The sequence below is a fragment of the Pleurodeles waltl genome, chromosome 5 (assembly GCF_031143425.1).
Source record: "Pleurodeles waltl isolate 20211129_DDA chromosome 5, aPleWal1.hap1.20221129, whole genome shotgun sequence".
Classification (NCBI taxonomy): domain Eukaryota; kingdom Metazoa; phylum Chordata; class Amphibia; order Caudata; family Salamandridae; genus Pleurodeles; species Pleurodeles waltl.
In genome coordinates, this window is record NC_090444.1 from 538,168,185 (window position 1) to 538,186,232 (window position 18,048).

The following is an 18,048-nucleotide window of genomic DNA, read 5'->3' on the forward strand; positions in this document are numbered from 1 at the left end:
TTCCAGTATACATTCGTGATCCGTACACGTATACTCAACCATATTGCAAGATATACAATACCTTTCAAGGTTTCTTCAGTTTCAAGTCTTATCTTGTTAATAGCTTCATCTCTGGAAATCTAAGAGATAAAATGGGGTTATTATTTTAGTACAAAATATGAAGGTCAATCATAAAGCTTCTTTGCTATGTTTCAAGTAATGTGTGAACTTAACACTTCATGTCCTCGCCATAAAGATTTTCTCCAAATGTATTATTTTGTGTTAAACATATTGGGCCAAATTAAATACAGTGCCCTGGGGGCAGAACAGACATGTGTACCGATTTTCTGCCCGGTCCCCCAGACACAGTGTTATTACACAAGGGGTCACAGACAGAACTGGCTCTACCTTAAGGGGACAGTCCATCATGTCCCATGCAAATGAGGAAAACAGCTTGCCTCTGTTATATAGTCAAAGACTCGGAGCCAAAGAGGCTGTTAGGAGGCACAGTGACTGTGCATCACAAAGAGGTGGTGGTCCCCTAAAAGGCACTATCTTAATGGGGAAAAGAGAGTCTCATGGATTTCCCCATACATTCCCTGCAGGCAGGTGCAGTCACTCTACCCAACTGCAGGGGGCTCTCTATTTGCACCTTTCAAGTGCAGGCCAGGTGTCATTTGCATTGTGAAAGACCGAGCAACTGCTTCAAACAGCTGCTAAATGCTCTGCCTTAAGGGTGCACTGTCCCTGTTTGTATCTGAAACACCACATTAAAAGTGAACAGCTCCACAAACAGGAAGAATACAAAAAAGTGATGGATGGAATGCTTCCATTCATCTCAGCCATTGGTAATTACTTGGGTCACATTCAAGTTCCTCCACTCTTTTCTGTATTTTTCATGGTGATACATTTGGTGCGATGGGTATTCCCAGACATGGGTCCTGCACTCACCATCCTACTGGAACCAGTTTGTATCCGAGTGAAGAGGCCCAAATATGCCGAATCTGGTCTTTGATTGCTTGTGATCTGGGTCAGAGAGGACCTGGCTTATCAGTTCCGTCTGATCTTCTTTTACTTGAAGCAAGACCAAGGCTAATTTGCTTAGGGCTGAGTCTAATTTGGCTGGTACTGTGGGCAGACAAACAATGGAGTGGGATGCATCCCTGAGAAGTTACCAGTGGCTAAGATTAATTCAATCTTTCCATCCATCACAAAGAGGTGGTGGTCCCCTAAAAGGCACTATCTTAATGGGGAAAAGAGAGTCTCATGGATTTCCCCATACATTCCCTGCAGGCAGGTGCAGTCACTCTACCCAACTGCAGGGGGCTCTCTATTCGCACCTTTCAAGTGCAGGCCAGGTGTCATTTGCATTGTGAAAGACCGAGCAACTGCTTCAAACAGCTGCTAAACGCTCTGCCTTAAGGGTGCACTGTCCCTGTTTGTATCTGAAAAACCACATTAAAAGTGAACAGCTACACAAACAGGAAGAATACAAAAAAGTGATGGATGGAATGCTTCCATTCATCTCAGCCATTGGTAATTACTTGGGTCACATTCAAGTTCCTCCACTCTTTTCTGTATTTTTCAAGGTGATACATTTGGTGCGATGGGTATTCCCAGACATGGGTCCTGCACTCACCATCCTACTGGAACCAGTTTGTACCCGAGTGAAGAGGCCCAAATATGCCGAATCTGGTCTTGGATTGCTTGTGATCTGGGTCAGAGAGGACCTGGCTTATCAGTTCCGTCTGATCTTCTCTTACTTGAAGCAAGACCAAGGCTAATTTGCTTAGGGCTGAGTCTAATTTGAGGTGGTACTGTGGGCAGACAAACAATGGAGTGGGATGCATCCCTGAGAAGTTACCAGTGGCTAAGATTAATTCAATCTTTCCATCCATCACCCATTTGCATTCTCCATTGTAGCGCCAACGGGGATAATGCACCTGAAGCATCTTAGGGCCTGAGGTCTTCTGAAAGAGGGTTTAAAGAACCAAAATAGCTAAAGACTGACTAGAAAGTTGACATGCACAAAAACATTCTCAATGTATGCATTGATATGTGCCAGCATAACAACAAACTTGCTTTGCTATTGTTGATTCCACCCACCAAGACCTCCCGTACAATCCCGAGCCAGGAGTACGTGGTCAAACAGGCCCTGCGACCAAGGCCTGAAGCAACTGATTGACAGATCACAGGTAGGGTGACACGTAGCTCATAGACAAATGCCCCAAACAGGAAAGTCCCAGATAGACCTCCAGGTAGGCAGCGCCACCACAAAGGTACTAGGAAATTGGCCCCCAATAAAACACATTTGGTTGGAGAGGTACGCGTTTCAAAAAACACCATAAAGTTAGATGCTGCATGGGGTTAGGAACACACAGCAAATCAGAAGAAAACACAAACCACACGCAGTCATCACACGCTCTTCTTGCTAGACATTGGGACATGTTATCTACTGGCCCACACTATGTCAACGAAAGATCGAGACCCACATGCGCATTTTATCAGAGGGTCGGCTTTACAACCTCATGACTAGGCCCAGAGTCCTATTTTGTAAAGAATGCATTCAATTGTTTTATTGCACCTCAAGACAATGTATAAAAGGACGCTCAAAATTCTGTAACTTCAAGAGACAGTTATTTGGCCCGCCTCTGTACTGCACTCTCCTAGTTGTTGCATTTAATTAAACAGACTGTTCCTGCTTTGCCACACAACTCTTGTCTTTCATTTATTTAAGGTAAATCCGCATTTGAGCAACAAGAAGGTCAAGCATCAGTAGAACTGGATAACACATAAAAAGAAATACTAAAAAATAAAACCAAAATGAGTCATAATATTGGAAGAAGAGGTTGTATGTAATACTATTGAGAGTGATTTTCCAAAGAGTGAGTACAGAAAACGTGATGTAGTGGTAAGTATTTCACTAAACAATCATGTAACTATTTCTCGAGTACACAACTTCAACATGAAAGCAACCTAATGTCCATTTGAATAATTTCAAACACCAAACTAATAAATAACAAAAAAGGTTGTGACCCTTCCAAAAATTAAGTATCAGTTTACTTTCATTTGGTTGGAAGACAAGCATAAAATATCAATACAGCCAACAGGCTATCAATTCTTAAATAAAAGGGCCAAGGGCTAGAAGAATAAATGCAACGAAGTCCTCTTTTTTTCGAGGCAGCTTTTAGGTTAAAATCAGAATGTATTCCCAGGTTTTACCCCACCATGAAATCCCTATTTCACTAAGAGCAACAGCACTATGCTTGAAAGAGATATCCTGGTATCAGAATAGGGTGAAGCTGGTTTAAAACAAATGCTGAATTACTAAAGAATAGGCATCAAGACTCCATCCAACAGACTTGGGACCCGATTTAGATCCTGGTGGAGGGGGTTACTATGTCACAAATGTGATGGATATCCTGTCCACTGTATTATGATCCCATTATATCCTATGGGGATAGTAATACAGCTGATGGGATATCAATCACATTTGGGAAGGAGTATTCCCTCCGCCAGGATCTAAATCAGGACCTTAGTAATTAAATTATTCTTTGCACAATTAACAATCTGCATATTGTATGTTTTTGTATTTATTTTGTAGGGAATAGCACAGACAAGAAATAATGTACAAGAAAATCCAGGTAGGTACATGATGTTGGTTAGTTCATGGCTGAACAAACCACTGATGCTAAAGGCACGGAGGGCATTGTAGGCCCCTATGGGACATAACAGACAATAGAATAGACATTTAACACATGTCTCCAAATGTGAATAAGAGGCTGCTTTGTTTATGTCAGTTGAGGAACCAGTAGGCTCTTAAACAAGTATGAGGCAGGCCTTCCTAGGCTAGTAGGGTACCTCTGAGAGCATTTGTGAATAACAGTAGGGAGGTCATTGCTGTAAGGCTCCAGGTGAAGGAGTCCCAATACAGGCAAGCCTGCATGAGTAAAAGCTCAAAAGAGGTGAACTACATAGCTGTTGGAGGTGACCGGACTGATGAGTCAAGGGCAGATGATGCTGTTGTGAGTGAGGGACAGAGGTGACAACAAGCTTTCCCAATGCTGTAACATAAAGTAGTCCAGAGTGGGATTAGAGTGAGTCTGTGGTGAAGCAAATTACTATGTTCAGGGAAGTGAAATTATTGTTGAAATTTGACTAGAAGAATATAGCAGTAATCCAATATGTTAGCATGAAGCAGCTGATCAAGGCAGATCTTGCTATACACTGCAGATGTTCAGGTAATGGAAGTGTTCAGTTGTCAATTTTCGAAGCTTTTTGAGCCACATGATGCTTCAAGGACTTTGGCCAAGGGAATTGGAAAGGCAGGTGTAAACAATGTGGGAAGAAACGTAATTTTAAGTGCCATGGATGACAAAGTGTACAGTGCTTACACAAGCATGAGACAGGGAAGGTAAAACCAAAAGTGGATGGCTGAGCCGCAGCCTTAAACCTTGAACTAGAGGTGGGTGGGGAAAGAGTGAAGGAGATATGCAAGCATTTTTAAACAATTAAGCCCACAGTGCGATGAGAGAACCTAACTTGTAAAATATGATGTGAAATAAGCTACAAATATGTGCTATGAGTTGAACGATTCGGCCACCAGCAATATCACATTTCATGTTTCTGTGGTTGTCTTGTGATCTGAAAACACTCAAAAGAATTACAAAGAAAATGGTAAAGATGATAATTTTGGGTGTTGTCCATATGTAAAAGCAACCTATGGGCAAAGGAAGAGATGAAGCTCCCAAGTGAAGTCATGCAGAGCAAGAAGAGGAAAGAGGTGCGGTCGAGAACTAACCTCAAGATGACCACCACGTCAATGGAGGTAGAATGAGAGTTGCAGGAAATGTCGGACAAAAACAATCAGACTAGAGGAAAGCAGGAGATTTACAATGACGGAAGAGTGGAAACTAAAGTTGGGTAGTGAAGCATACAAAACATCTAGGAAAACTTAAAAATGAAGGAGGCAGTTGTGGTGCACTTACTGGAAAAAAGTCTTATGAACTTAATTGTTTTAGAAAGGGGACTACAGAGAGTAAGCAGTTTTCTTGAAATGTTCACAGCAAACACCATCACTCCTTTGTACAAGGATTACTATCCAAGGTTTAGCAAAAGGAAGTTAAGTACCAAAGAAGAGTGTTTCGTTGAACACGAGTAAGACATGTTAGTGTGGGCAGGAGGTCTTTTCTCAAGAGGTTTGCTTTGAAGAGAGTGATTATCCAGAAGCCAAGTAGGGGAAGGGGGATATGGGAAGAGCATGGTGGTTCGTTCTGAGTCAGTGTTGCCCAGAGAGGAGGGGTAGGGTTCTGTCACGTCCTTGAGTGGGAAGAAATAGGATGAAGTCCTGAGGTATTGTATATTTTATTTGGTTTAGAGCAGCAGCGAGATCTGAAAGGGAGTCCTCATAAGCTGTGAGTTGGGGAGAGGTGCAGGGATTCACCATTTGTTCAAAGGGGGTGAGGGGTAAATTGAAATTGTTAAGTTGTGGATGATGGTTGAAAATAAGGGATGCAGGAGAGGGATGTGAAGTTGATAAGGGGGTTCAATGTATTGAATGGCAATTTTAGTGTTCAGAAAATGAATGGAAGATACAAGACAGTGGTCAGACTAATGTCATGATATAGTTATAACAGATAGGTTGGGTGTAAATTGGAAATTGCTAAGAGAGATAGATTAAGATTCAGATGACAGTGAGGAACTAATGAATAAGGGCCTGGTTGTATGGGGTGGGTTACTGGTGGGTAAAGGCCCAAGGAGTCTGGTAGGTTAGAGATGGAGTTCTTTTCCAGAGATATGGAAGGGAATGCATGTTGGTAAGAGTATAATTAGGGAAGAAGTTGGCAAGGAGGGACTCTTTCTGGTAGGGTTTAGAGTCAAAATATAATAAAAATGCCAAGCAGCTTGTGATGGTAGGACATCCAAAAGGGACCAAGGGTTGAATGCAGATCATAAAAACCCACAAGGTAATGGGCAGTGAAAGAATGGCTCTAAGGGAGGAGGTGGAAGATGTCAGAACAATGAGGGATAGGGCCTACAAATGTCTGAGTGTCAATAAAGGCTGGACATATAGCAGTGGGTGAGGCACAAGAGTAAGATGAAAGTAAAGGTAGGATGGGGGGGAAGGTTGAGTTTGTAAACCATGGTTCAAAACTGGAAAAGTGGACACCTCTGGAGCGGGTCAGGGCAGAGGCGCAGGACTTGGAAGGAACTCACTAGCCTGGAGCTCAGAGGTGTGAAGTAGGGTTAAGTTACAAAGGATGCAGTGTCTGGGGTTGGGTGGGGGGTATCTAGTTTAGTGCTGTGCATGGGTTTTGCCCAGGAGCGTAGAAGAGCTGGGTTTACCAAGGTCCAAAGTGGTCTAATAGTAACATACTTACAGAGCAACATCTGCACAGCACTGTACTTGTGGACTTACCAGGCCTCTGTAGCCTTTTGGTGCGGGCAAGAAGCCCACTGCTACGTAGAGGTATAAGGAAACTAAGATCAAAACAAGGGCATTTCTCTAGGTTCAAATATCGCCAACATAATTGGGCAGACCAGGAAAGAAACAGCTTTTAGGAGGAAATCTGTGTACACCGAAAATGCATAATTTCTATTTATAAACCAAAAGCAGATCAGGTTCCGAAATATATGCCAGGTTTTCTGTGTGGTACTTACTTTGTCATGTGTATAATCCGAGAACACTGCATGTATCCTTTGTGTGGCAAGCCTTTTAACAAGAAGAAAAACAAAACATTAAAAAAAGACTATGAAGTTAAAAGAAACAACAAAAGGCACAAAAACTTAACGCTGACGCTGTACACATATTAAATAGGTTAATGCATCTTAAGAGAAAATTGTCACATTGGTGTTTAATACATCTGACACAGAAGTATTGGCTGGTTGTGTAAATGTGGTCCTAACAAAAGAGGAACTTTACATTTACATATTTATACCATTTAATATGGTAACATGTAAGTATTAAAATATCTGATGAGTGATTATGTGCTTTCTATATGATGTGTTGAGTATTTTTTGTTTATGTTATCTGTTCTTGTTGTTAACTGTTTTCTCAGGTGCATTGCTCTAAAAAAAAGTATAAAGAAAATATTTTGGTGGATTACCTTCTCTCTCTGCTACGCTGCAGATTTTGCTCAATCTGTCACTAAAACACTGATTACCTATAATTTACTGCTTTTAGCTGAAAATAGTCCTCTTCCATAAAGATCTACCTAAATCAAGGATAAATCTTTGTACACCCACTGCTTATTGAACACGCACTACCACCAACCACCCAACCTCAGATGGAACAGAGGATAATACTCAGAACATATATGTGCTGGATGAGTTGGACCCCAGTCTGCATGGATGTGTCAGAATTCCATGCTGAGGGATAAAGAAACATAATACCCATACCCTAAGCTTGCTGAACCTTCCGGTAAATGAAAACAAATGTTTAAGTTCAATTGTGTTTTGTTTAGAAAGATACATACACAACTATAACAATGCATGTTTGCACCAACCAGGTCAACATGCCTTTACTACTAGAGAGCCATTGGAAGTGACAAATTAAATCCATGTTTGGTCTTATAACTATGTTCTAGGTAATTTGAAAACTCTCAACAGTATAATATCCTCCTTACTGCTAGCTTTATTGTTACCATGTAAAACAACAGCCTTGCCTGTTATTAAGCCATATATTAGGGTCAAAACTGAATTGGATTATTTTGTTAAACTCTAAATTATACAGCATAGTCTTCTAAGTAAAAGGGCGAAGAGAGAATGGTAGAGGATTCAAACAAAACACGTCATTGTACATAATTAGGATAATGTGTCTGCCCAGTTTTGGTAGCTCAAAAGAAACATCCTAATGCTCGCAATTTCACATGCAAGACTTACTTCTGCAACAGGTATACATTTCCACCTAATGACTGCCTTGTCAGATTTACTCTGAGATTAGAACTGCTTGACAGAGCTAGTCCTGTAAAGTGTATCTGTATATATTTACTTACATTCAGACAGCTCTTCCACATTCTAGGTGTTACTGATGGGCAATAAATGAAATTTATAAACAGTAAAACACCCCACTCTCACTTCCTTTTGAATGGTGTGATGCAAAACAAATGTACATTATTTCTTCATAACTACACTTATTTACTGGACAAATGTTAAAGCTTTAATTAAAACAAATGTGAATACCTTCTTACCATCTAAGAGTCATAGAAGGCCCTATGCTATTCCCTTTCATCACAGTATTACACCTACTGGCAAGCCTATCAGACACGTTTATTCGCATGACTGATGCGGAATATGATCTGGCTAAAGCTTGAGTGTCAAGAGTTCTACAGGTAGCTATGCTGTTTAAAAGACCAGGTTTTTAATACATTGATTAAAGTATAGTGGCTCCTACTTGGTTTTATTGGGAATCAGGAGATAGCTTAGCCTTCTGGCTTGCAGACCTGTGCCCCCGTCAACTAGTGACTTTTAACCTACTTAACCTGCTCTGTTTTAGCACATTTATTTAAATATTTCTTCCAAGATGGCTGCTATGTTTATAATTAGGAAGATGTTTTGATTTCACGTTATCAGTGCCACTCTGTGAAGGCGTCCCAATCACCGTCAAAGACAAGTGGCATACTTAGGTATTTACATCATGTTCCTTTTCCACTTACGTGGGTCAGGAACATATTGTACTTTGGAAAGAATTGTTTATGTAATTGCTAGCCCAAGCATGCTTTCTAATCTATTGTTTGGGAACATACCTGTGTCAGGGGTCCTACAAGATCTGTATAAATACATCTCATGCAGACAAGATTATCAGAGGGATTCCTACTAGATGCCATCAACGCTATCTATGCTACATGTCGCCTTGACGCAGACCAAGCCTTCATGTCCCCACGGAGTCTGATCTAGAGACCTCATTCCAAGGTAACAAGGGTTGCGGGGCTCTTCTCATGGGCATGGCAGATTAGGTTTAACACACCTAGCTGTCTATAGGTTAGAGACTAGGTCCATCATGCTAGGGTATTGGGGCCTATTTCACATCTCATATTATTGCAAGATGGTGGGGGTCGTTAAATTCATGACTCTCGTTTTTACGATTCTGTTTCTTGCTTTGTCCATTATACTAATCATTGCAGCCCATGCAATTTACAGTAGATTGCAGTCTTGTTAATAAAATCTACTGAAAACTTTACTACATTGCCTTCATTGTCTGTATGTGACTGAGACTTGTTGCTTTTGTGAGAAAAGAGTAATCTCCATTTAACCACGACTTCCCTGAGATGTTGCACGAGCCCATGCTTAAAGGCTGCCACAAATCACCTTCTACTGTTTGGGTTTTTGGTGTGGTACTGCTTGTGAGCTGGGTAAGGTTGGGCTGACTTGTTGTAGGATTGGCCTAGTCATCTACAAACAAAAGTGCTGTCATCCCTAAACCAGCAGTCTTGCCTAGAGCAAGAGTCCAACTACGACATGGCACCCCCAACGATGGTGTTTAGGCACTAATTAATGGATGCCCTGAGTATCTGTCTCACACACAACAGGTACCCTAAGTACCTTTAGACATAGACGTCTGTGGTCTTTGGGATGATCCTCCTCAGAGAAACATGAAGCACCTTAACTAGGCTGTAGGATGTTCGAGCTCGGACTCTTAAAAGCACATTCTCCCCATTTGTTCCATCTCTTTAACCATTTCAACATGGCTAATGCCATAGACATTCCTGAGAATGTCAGACGTGCATTAACTCTCCACCTAAAAGGGAATGGCTTGTCAGATGAGGGTGGGGATGTTACATTCATTGTAGAAGCTAATGACATTTACCAAACAAACATTCTATTCCTGGGTTACCTTTCCTGAGGAAGACCCTAGAACACACATTCCACACATACAGAATTGCAAACTTACCATAACGGTACCAAGCATACCAGTATCCTGAAATATCAATTACTTATCAAGAACATAAGAACTGGTTTAATGGCGCCCTACCACATGGAATACAACCTGTGAGATTAGGTCCTTTAGGTAATGACGGAGCAATGTGGCCTATGTTTTCCACATATACACCACACCCCGTTGTACAAAACATGCAGGCAGTTGACCTGCATAATCTTTATAATGAGCTAGTAACACCATATAGATGACTTGTTCAGTTTGTAATGCAAACTTTGAACACAACACCAGCGCATCCAGCACCAGCTGGATAACAAATGGCCTGGCCACTACTGGGATTAATCCAGGAACAGTACATTCTATCATGGGCAAAGTGCCCACAGAATGAGAGAAAATCCTGTTCTAGACAGCCCAGAAAATTAATCAGCTGGAAGCTGTGTTTCCCCATACGGGACTATAGCAAAAACATAGAATTCTCACAATGTGCTTGGTATTCTGAATGGTTCTCTCAGTGGCTAACTGCACTACATGGGGTACAGTCTTCGCTGCGATTTATACTACCACACATGGTACCCCAACAATTGCCAATTTACCGGAAGTGTTAAAACAAATTCAAAACGAGCTTGGGGATGAAAATGATGCGTAACTTGGTGATGCGTGTTAACAAAACTAATTTGGTCATCAGAACAATTGCTGGTGCCATTGGATTCACTTATGTCACCTTTAATGAAGGTGGCATTGTGCCCATAGCATATAAATTACATTTATATTCCAATGCAGAACAATGCTTTGCATCTACAGAAAGAATTCTAACTACAGTACAGATGGCTGTCATCAAAGAGAGGCCACGTGTACAAGGGAAAGGCATTATTGTCATTATCACGGTGCCAGCCTTAGAGGCTGTCAACAAAGCAAGTGTTCCTAACGCTAAAGCAGTACATCCATGTTGGATTGAATGGGCAACCTCCCTAACTGCCACCAATGTTGATTACATCTTTGATCCAAAACTTCAAACATAAGAATTTCTTCAATGCGAACAGGAGTACCACGCACCTCTAGACATCTTGCTGCTTGACAGATACCATACTGTCATTTGGTTCAGCACAACCAGCTGTAGGTACTAAAAATCAGTACCCTGCTGCTTGCGCAGCCGTGAGCAGAGTGATGAAGGATGGTATATTCCACCCTCACGACACCTACACGCAGACCCTCGGAGACTGCACAGCTCAGCTGGCTGAACTTAAAGCCCTTATCTTAGTGCTAAAACATACAAATCCAGGGCAACTCACATTGACTGTCTGTGATTCGTACACAGTGTCCAGTCCTACAATGACTATCTTAATCATTGGTGACTAAACAGGTTCAGAGACTCAAAGGGGAACACCATAAAACACAGGAGTCTGTGGGGGAGGGTAGCTTCTTTTAAGGATAAGCTGCCGAATGCTCATGTAGTCCATACATCGGGCCACCAACGTGTAGGAGTACATGCTATTGGCTGTACTTTGCCTGACGAAGCAGCCAAATCCGCAGAAGCTACAGCTTCTGATGCTGCAGTGACTCGTTTCCAGGTGAGATTGGATAATGAAATTTTGGCTGCCGTGAATGCTTCGGCTGAAGGTAAACCTCTCCCAAAAGCATAACCTACATAATATTCATACCACATCAGTGCACAGAATGTTGCCTTTGCAACAATTCCTGGAGTTGGAGATCGAGTGATCCCCACCCAAGACCAGAGATTAGATCTAATAAAAGCAGCGCATGAGGGTGTCATCTCTGCACATGCTGGTGTTGCTGTCAAAAAAGCACTCTTACAGAAACACTTCCGGTGGCCAGGTCTATACAAACAAACCAAGCAATATGTCCTTTGTTGTGATATTTGCCAGTAGATGAAGGGTTCAACCATCAAACGCCCACCGCAGACATCCCCCTTAATGTCCAATAGGACGTTACAATGTGTGTACCTGGACTGCTGTGGTCACTTGCAACCTGATGGTGCATACAAATACATCTTAGTTGCTGTAGATTCTTGTTCTAGATACCTGTGGGTTTGGCCTCAGCTGTCGGCTGACGCTCAAACTGTTATAAAAGACTTGCTGATCTTTATTGGTACATATGTGGCTGCAGCATTCCATTCGGACCAGGGCCCTGCCTTTGCCTCTAAGGCGTTCAGTAACTCCATTACTCCTCACCCTACCATCCCGAGGGAAATTTGGTTGTGGAGAGGAGGGATAAAGATTTAAAGCAGTCCTTAACGGCTAGACTATATGGTTCTGGCTGTGGTTGGCTTCATCACCTATTTGAGGTCCAGAGAGCACTGAATAATCTGCCAAGATGGGCTTTGGGAGGACGCATTCCTTGTGAGGTTCTCTTTAGGGTACCTATGTATGTCCCAGATCTAGATGGCCCTGGTTTGGTTGCAGCAGATACTCCTTTTGACATAATTGAATGTCTCACTGTCTTACAGGAGCTTCAGCAATTTTGTGATGATAATTCATCCGCCAGTGCTGCCGTCTTTGGAATAAGGGATTTGCCAACAACTTCTTCTGGCTGGATTCCTAAAGTTGGGGATCTGTTTTGTGAGAAGATTGCTGTGAAGAATGAATTCGGCCCATCCTACAGAGCACCAGTCCAAGTCCAATGTACCAGAACTGTCATTCTACCACTGTTGCGTGGTTCCAAAGTAAACAGATTTGTCTCCATTGACAACATCAAACTACATAATGTGGCCAATCCTGCACAGTAGACCCAGAGGTCCCTTGGGTAGTTCCCGCTACCTTTCACTACCCAACAGGACATCTCTTCAAAGAAGAAACAATAACACTTCTGACTACAACAGCATGTGCGATGATGCTACGAATGCCTCCTCGAGCATACGGAGGGTGGAAAATGAGCCTCTGCTGATTCCTGTTACCACTTCAACGACAACACCTGTCCAAGATGTGTTGTCTTTTACACCAACTCAACACAAACAGATGACATTGTCTATTATGAACCTCCACGCAAAGTGGATCCATCCATCCATCAGTAATTTACCGGCTCCTATGTTTGAAGAGACTGCTGTACATATGGCTTACAAATAACTATTTCATTTAACCATGTCTGTGGATATTTCTGTCATTGCTTACCTTTCGATTGTGGATTGATTTTGTGACTGTTTTCTTTCTCCCTACAAATTATCTTCCTGAACGCTCTTCTGTTGAGCCTGTGGATGAAGTCTTATCTCCATATCTTTACTCACATAAGGTCCGATGAGACTTGTTACTTGTGAACATTTCAGCAGTACCAATTCCTGATGGGATTGTGTGGAATACATTTCGATTTGATATATATACAGGCCTACTGAGGTCATTCAAATTCCATATTATTAGAAATAGGGTATCTAGTTGACAAAGGTATTCACCTGTGTCCAAATAGGAACCTCAATCCTAGTCAGGGTAAGTCGCACACAATCCAAATTATCCTGTGCCCACCCTCTGGTAGCTTGGCACTGAGCAGTCAGGCTGAACTTAGAAGGCAATGTATAAAGTATTTGTGCAATAAATCATACAGTAACACAGTGAAAACACCACAAAAATACACCACAGAGGTTTAGAAAAATATCAGATATTTATCTGGTTAAATTAAGGTCAAACGAGAAAGATTCAATAAGCACAAGTTAAGATATAACTTTTGCAAGATTAAAAAGTGTCTTAAATATTAGAAATCAACAGTTGTCTCTTGATTTCCAAAAGTACCTGGTTTGCGTAAAAAATATCTCGCACGGAGACCACAGAGGAGATGCGTGGAAAAATAGGGTGTGCGTCGGAATTTCTGGCGCGGCACAGATGATGTGTTATTTCTTTCCACACTGCAACGGGCTTTGTGTCGATTGTCGGCGTGCAGTCTTGGTTCATCACTGCGATGCGGGGATCTATTTTGATGCCCAGGGATGAAGTGTGGAAACCCTGGAGTGTGGGACAAACCACAGGTGTGTCGATCCAGTAGGCGATGCGTTGAATTTTCTGTTGCACAGCAGGCGCTGCGTTGATTCTTCACTCAGGAAGTCTGGCTACGTCATTCCGGTTTGACTGCGTTGCAAGGCAGGCTGTGCGTCATTTCTGGCAGGCTGCAAGTCGATTTTCGAAGCACAAGGAGTTCCTTGAAGAGATGAAGTCTTTTTGACCCAGAGACTTCAGAAAACAGGAGGCAAGCTCAAACCAAGCCCTTGGACAGCACTTCTCAGCAAAGTCAGAGGGCAGCAGGACAACAGCGGGACGGCAGTCCTTCACAGCAAAGCAGTCCAGACAAGTTATTTGGGCAGCCAGGCAGTTCCTCTGAACAGGGTGCAGGTTCAGGCCCAGAAGTGTCTGATTTGGTGGGGTCAGAGATCCAGTTTATATAGCCCAAAATGCCTTTGAAGTGGGGGAGACTTCAAAGAGTGGTTTTGAAGTGCACAAGGTCCCCTTTCAGTACAGGTCGGTCTGCCAGGTTCACAAGTAGGGGGTTAGGCAGGCCATTGGGTGATGGCAGGCCACTAGCCTTTGAAATACAAGTGTCAGACCCTCCCCCCTTTCAGCCCAGGAAGACCCATTCAGTATGGGTAGGAGGCTGGCCCTCTATGTAGTGTGCAAAACTAGGCACACTATGCAGGGGGTCCAGGCAACCACACATTGGTTTCCAAGGGTAAAAATTAGACCACCTAATGCTCCAATTTTTATGGTAGCTGGTTGAGCAGTTAGGCTAATCCAGGAGATGTATTTGCTGTACTCACAAGTCCAATCATGCACCACACACACTCAATGAATAACTCGAGACCAAATTTTATCAAAGTACTTCAGACTTTTATATAAATCTTAAGACTAAGATCTTTAGAATACGTTACTTACTTTTTGAATTATGATTTTTCAAAGTTTTGGGAAAGTTAGCTTTTCTGTGTGTAATTATGCACCATTGGAATCAATGCGTTGTCACCTTTAAAAATGCATTAAAGATCGTACAGTTGAGTTACCAGTCTCTTCTTTTGCAGGATGGTTGCAGCAGTCGGTGGCCACCTTGTGCCAGTGACAGAGTCTCGGGCTGGCTTCCGGTTCTGGCGGTAGCAGCGTTCGAAAGTCTCTTGGCACAGCCACAGGGCCACCAAGAGGGCCACTTGGAAAAGGAGCTGGTTTGCAGATTTAAAGATGGTGCCTGGGGGTCCCCTTGGGCTGTTGAGGTCGCAGGGGGTTGGGGACTCGGGCACACAGCAGATCCCGCAATGCAAGGCTCAGGGTGGCCAGCTGCAGGGCATTTTGCAGGTCTTAGATGCTGTGCGCAAAGAGACCCTTTGGAGCGGGAGGTAAGTCTTCTTGGGATCTTGCAAGACATTGCGGGCACTCTGGTGGGAGGTCCGGGGTGCCACTGAAGTCCCTCGACTGGGGCTTTCTCCTGATCCAGTTGCAGCTCTGAGTGAGGTTTTTTTTGCATTGTCCAGCGTGCACTGGCCAGTACTCGGGGTATTGGCACAACTCGGCCACGGGAGTGCGCTGTGCCACCAAGGTTGGCACACTTGCAGGTCTCGTCCGGGCTGTCGTTGGGTGTCGTCGGGTCCGGCTGCGACTTCCGGTTGTGGAGATATCGTCTGGTCGGTGAAGTGTTCCTCACCGGTTTGCAGGTTCCTTTGGTTTCTTGAGTGGTACCTCCACTCATGAGGGTGATCTCAGGCTATTTGCGAAGCCTGGAGGTCCTCGGGGTCTTCTGAGGTCGGTCCAGTGGTCAGCTCCTCCGCAACGGCAATTGTCGGGACTCTGGTGCAGCAAGCAGGGGTTTTGGAGCCTCTTCTGGTGCAGCATGACCTCTGTTCTCGTCCTGGCAGGTTCTTTGGTGATGTGTTCAATTCTTCTAGATGAATTTAAGTTCTTGGTCTAGGGGAGCCCATTAAATACTGAATTGAGAGGATGTTTTAGGGGGAACCTGGTAGTGTCCAATGGGACACTTACCCTTGGGTTGCTACACCCACTACACTGACTACTTCTTGTAGGAAGGGTCACTTCCCTAAACCTCATTGGATATTTTCCTGCCATCTAACATGGAGGAAACTGAAATGGGGGTCCACTTCGCCTTCAAGCTCCTAGGGGTGGTGTATGCGCAGTGAGAACGCCCCCCCCACCCTTTGTGTGGTTTACCGCCTTTGCGCCCGATAAAAGTGGGGGATGACAAAGGAGGAAGCCATCTGCTGCTAGCAGCAGGCGTGGGGGCTCGAGTTTCAAGGGCAGTAGCCCGTTGAAGCTCACCACCAGGAGAGTACACATTCCTGAGGGAGGGTGTGTTAGCTCCTCCACCTAGGAAGGGCATTGTTTTACATACCAGAGATCCATGGTTCTCCTCCATGTTTATATATTGGCCGTCTGGAAGTGGCAGGCTGGATGGAACCAGTCAGCAACTATGCCAGTTAGGTTAGCTTTTGCAGGGGGGACCTCTAAGGTGACCCCTGGGTACTTTTTAGGTTAAGGCCAATACTGGTACGAGTTTGGATTTAAAATTCTGAGTTGTTTGATACCAAACATCCCAGGGTATAGAGGGGCCATTGTGTAACTGAGGAACTCGTGTTAGATCAGTGTCCAGTACATGTACTTAAAATGGCTGCTCTGTTCACTCACTATATCCCAGGTTTGGCAAGGACACAGCGGGAGGCATAATGCTCATGCAACTATGCCCTCACATATAGTATGGTGCACCCTGCCTTAGGGGTGTAAGGCCTACCAGAGGGGTGGCTTACCCATATCATATGCAGTGTAGGGTGGACAGGGCACACAAGGAGTTTGCCTTTTCGGGTTTGCCCTAGTACATTCAAGCCTTCACTGGCAGTGCTGGGTGCCTCTGGGTGCAGGGCCCTAGAGGATGGCACAATCTGTGCTGCTGCCCTCAGGGGCCTACTCCTACTACCCCATGCCTTGGGTACTGGGATACCCATTTACAAGGGTCTTACAGTGATATGTAAGAGTGTATCCAATTGTGCCAAGCATCACAACAGATTTAGGGAAAGAGCTCTGGCCCAGGGAACCTAGTTAGCAGGGGCACTACCAACTTCTAGGACACATCAAGCAAAAAGTGGGGGCTAACCATGAAAAAGGAGGCCTCCTCTCACATTATGTAGATGAGTGCAGGCGTGACTGAGTAGCCTGTGTTTGTGGATGTCTGGGTGAAATAAACAAGGGAGCTGTCAACCAAACCAGGCCAGGCGTGGATTGGAGACAGGCTGTAAGGCACAGATGGATTTTAAGTGCAGAGAAATGCTCACTTTCTAAAAATGAAATTTCTAAAATAGTAATACAAAATCTAACTTCACCAATAAGCAGGATTTTGTATTACCATTCTGGCCATACTAAACATGACCTGGTTACCCTTTTCTGATCAGAATCTACCACTCAAACAGTATATGAGGGTAGCCCTAATGGTGTCCTATGAAAGGAGCAGACCTCGCAGTAAAGGAAATGAAATTTAGGGGTTTTCCACTACCAAGACAGATAAACTACACATACATATGTTCTGCCTTTTAACTACATAGCACCCTGCCCTATGGGTTACCTAGGGCCTACTTTAGCAGTGACATATGTAGTTCAGGGCTAGGCAAGTACTTTTAAATGTCAAGTCGAACGTGGCAGTGAACTGCACACACAGGCCTTGCAATGGCAGGCATGAGACATAGTTATGGGGCTACTTATGTGAGTGGCAAAACTATTGCTGCAGGCCCACTAGTAGCATTCAATTTACAGGCCCTGGGCACATTTTGTGCACTTTATTAGGGACTTACAAATAAATTAAATATGCCAATTGGGTATGCGCCAATGTTACCACCTTTTTAGGGAGAGAGCACATGCACTTTAGCACTGGTTAGCAAAAATGAGGTCAGAAAAAGAAGAGGAGGAAGGCAAAAAGTCTGGGGGTGACCATGCAGAGAGGCCATTCCAACGCATATGTGTTTCAAAATTTCAATGACTGATGTAATTACACCAGGTGTTGTTTCTGATAACTGGGATGTTCAAACTGTTGATTCCATGCTAGCTGAATTGAAGGATTATACTGTATTTGAAAGTGATGATGGGCACACTAACACAAATAATTATGGGGAGATGTTCTTTCATAATAACTGGGAACATTACTACCTGCACCGAGCAACTACACACAGTTGGAACACTGTTCAATTCCACCTGTGGGGAGCTCAAAGCATTATTCAGATA

General features: G+C 43.5%; 1 protein-coding gene across 1 annotated transcript in view; it reads right to left on the minus strand.

Moving 5' to 3' along the window:
• Positions 1 to 18,048, minus strand: part of PNPT1 (polyribonucleotide nucleotidyltransferase 1) — a 357,765-nt gene that overhangs the window by 203,239 nt on the left and 136,478 nt on the right. The window contains exons 10-11 of the mRNA XM_069234364.1: positions 6,640 to 6,691; positions 62 to 119 (exon numbers count right to left, since the gene is read on the minus strand). Of these exons, the coding sequence (XP_069090465.1) occupies positions 62 to 119; positions 6,640 to 6,691 (110 nt within the window). The remainder of the gene's footprint in view (positions 1 to 61; positions 120 to 6,639; positions 6,692 to 18,048) is intronic.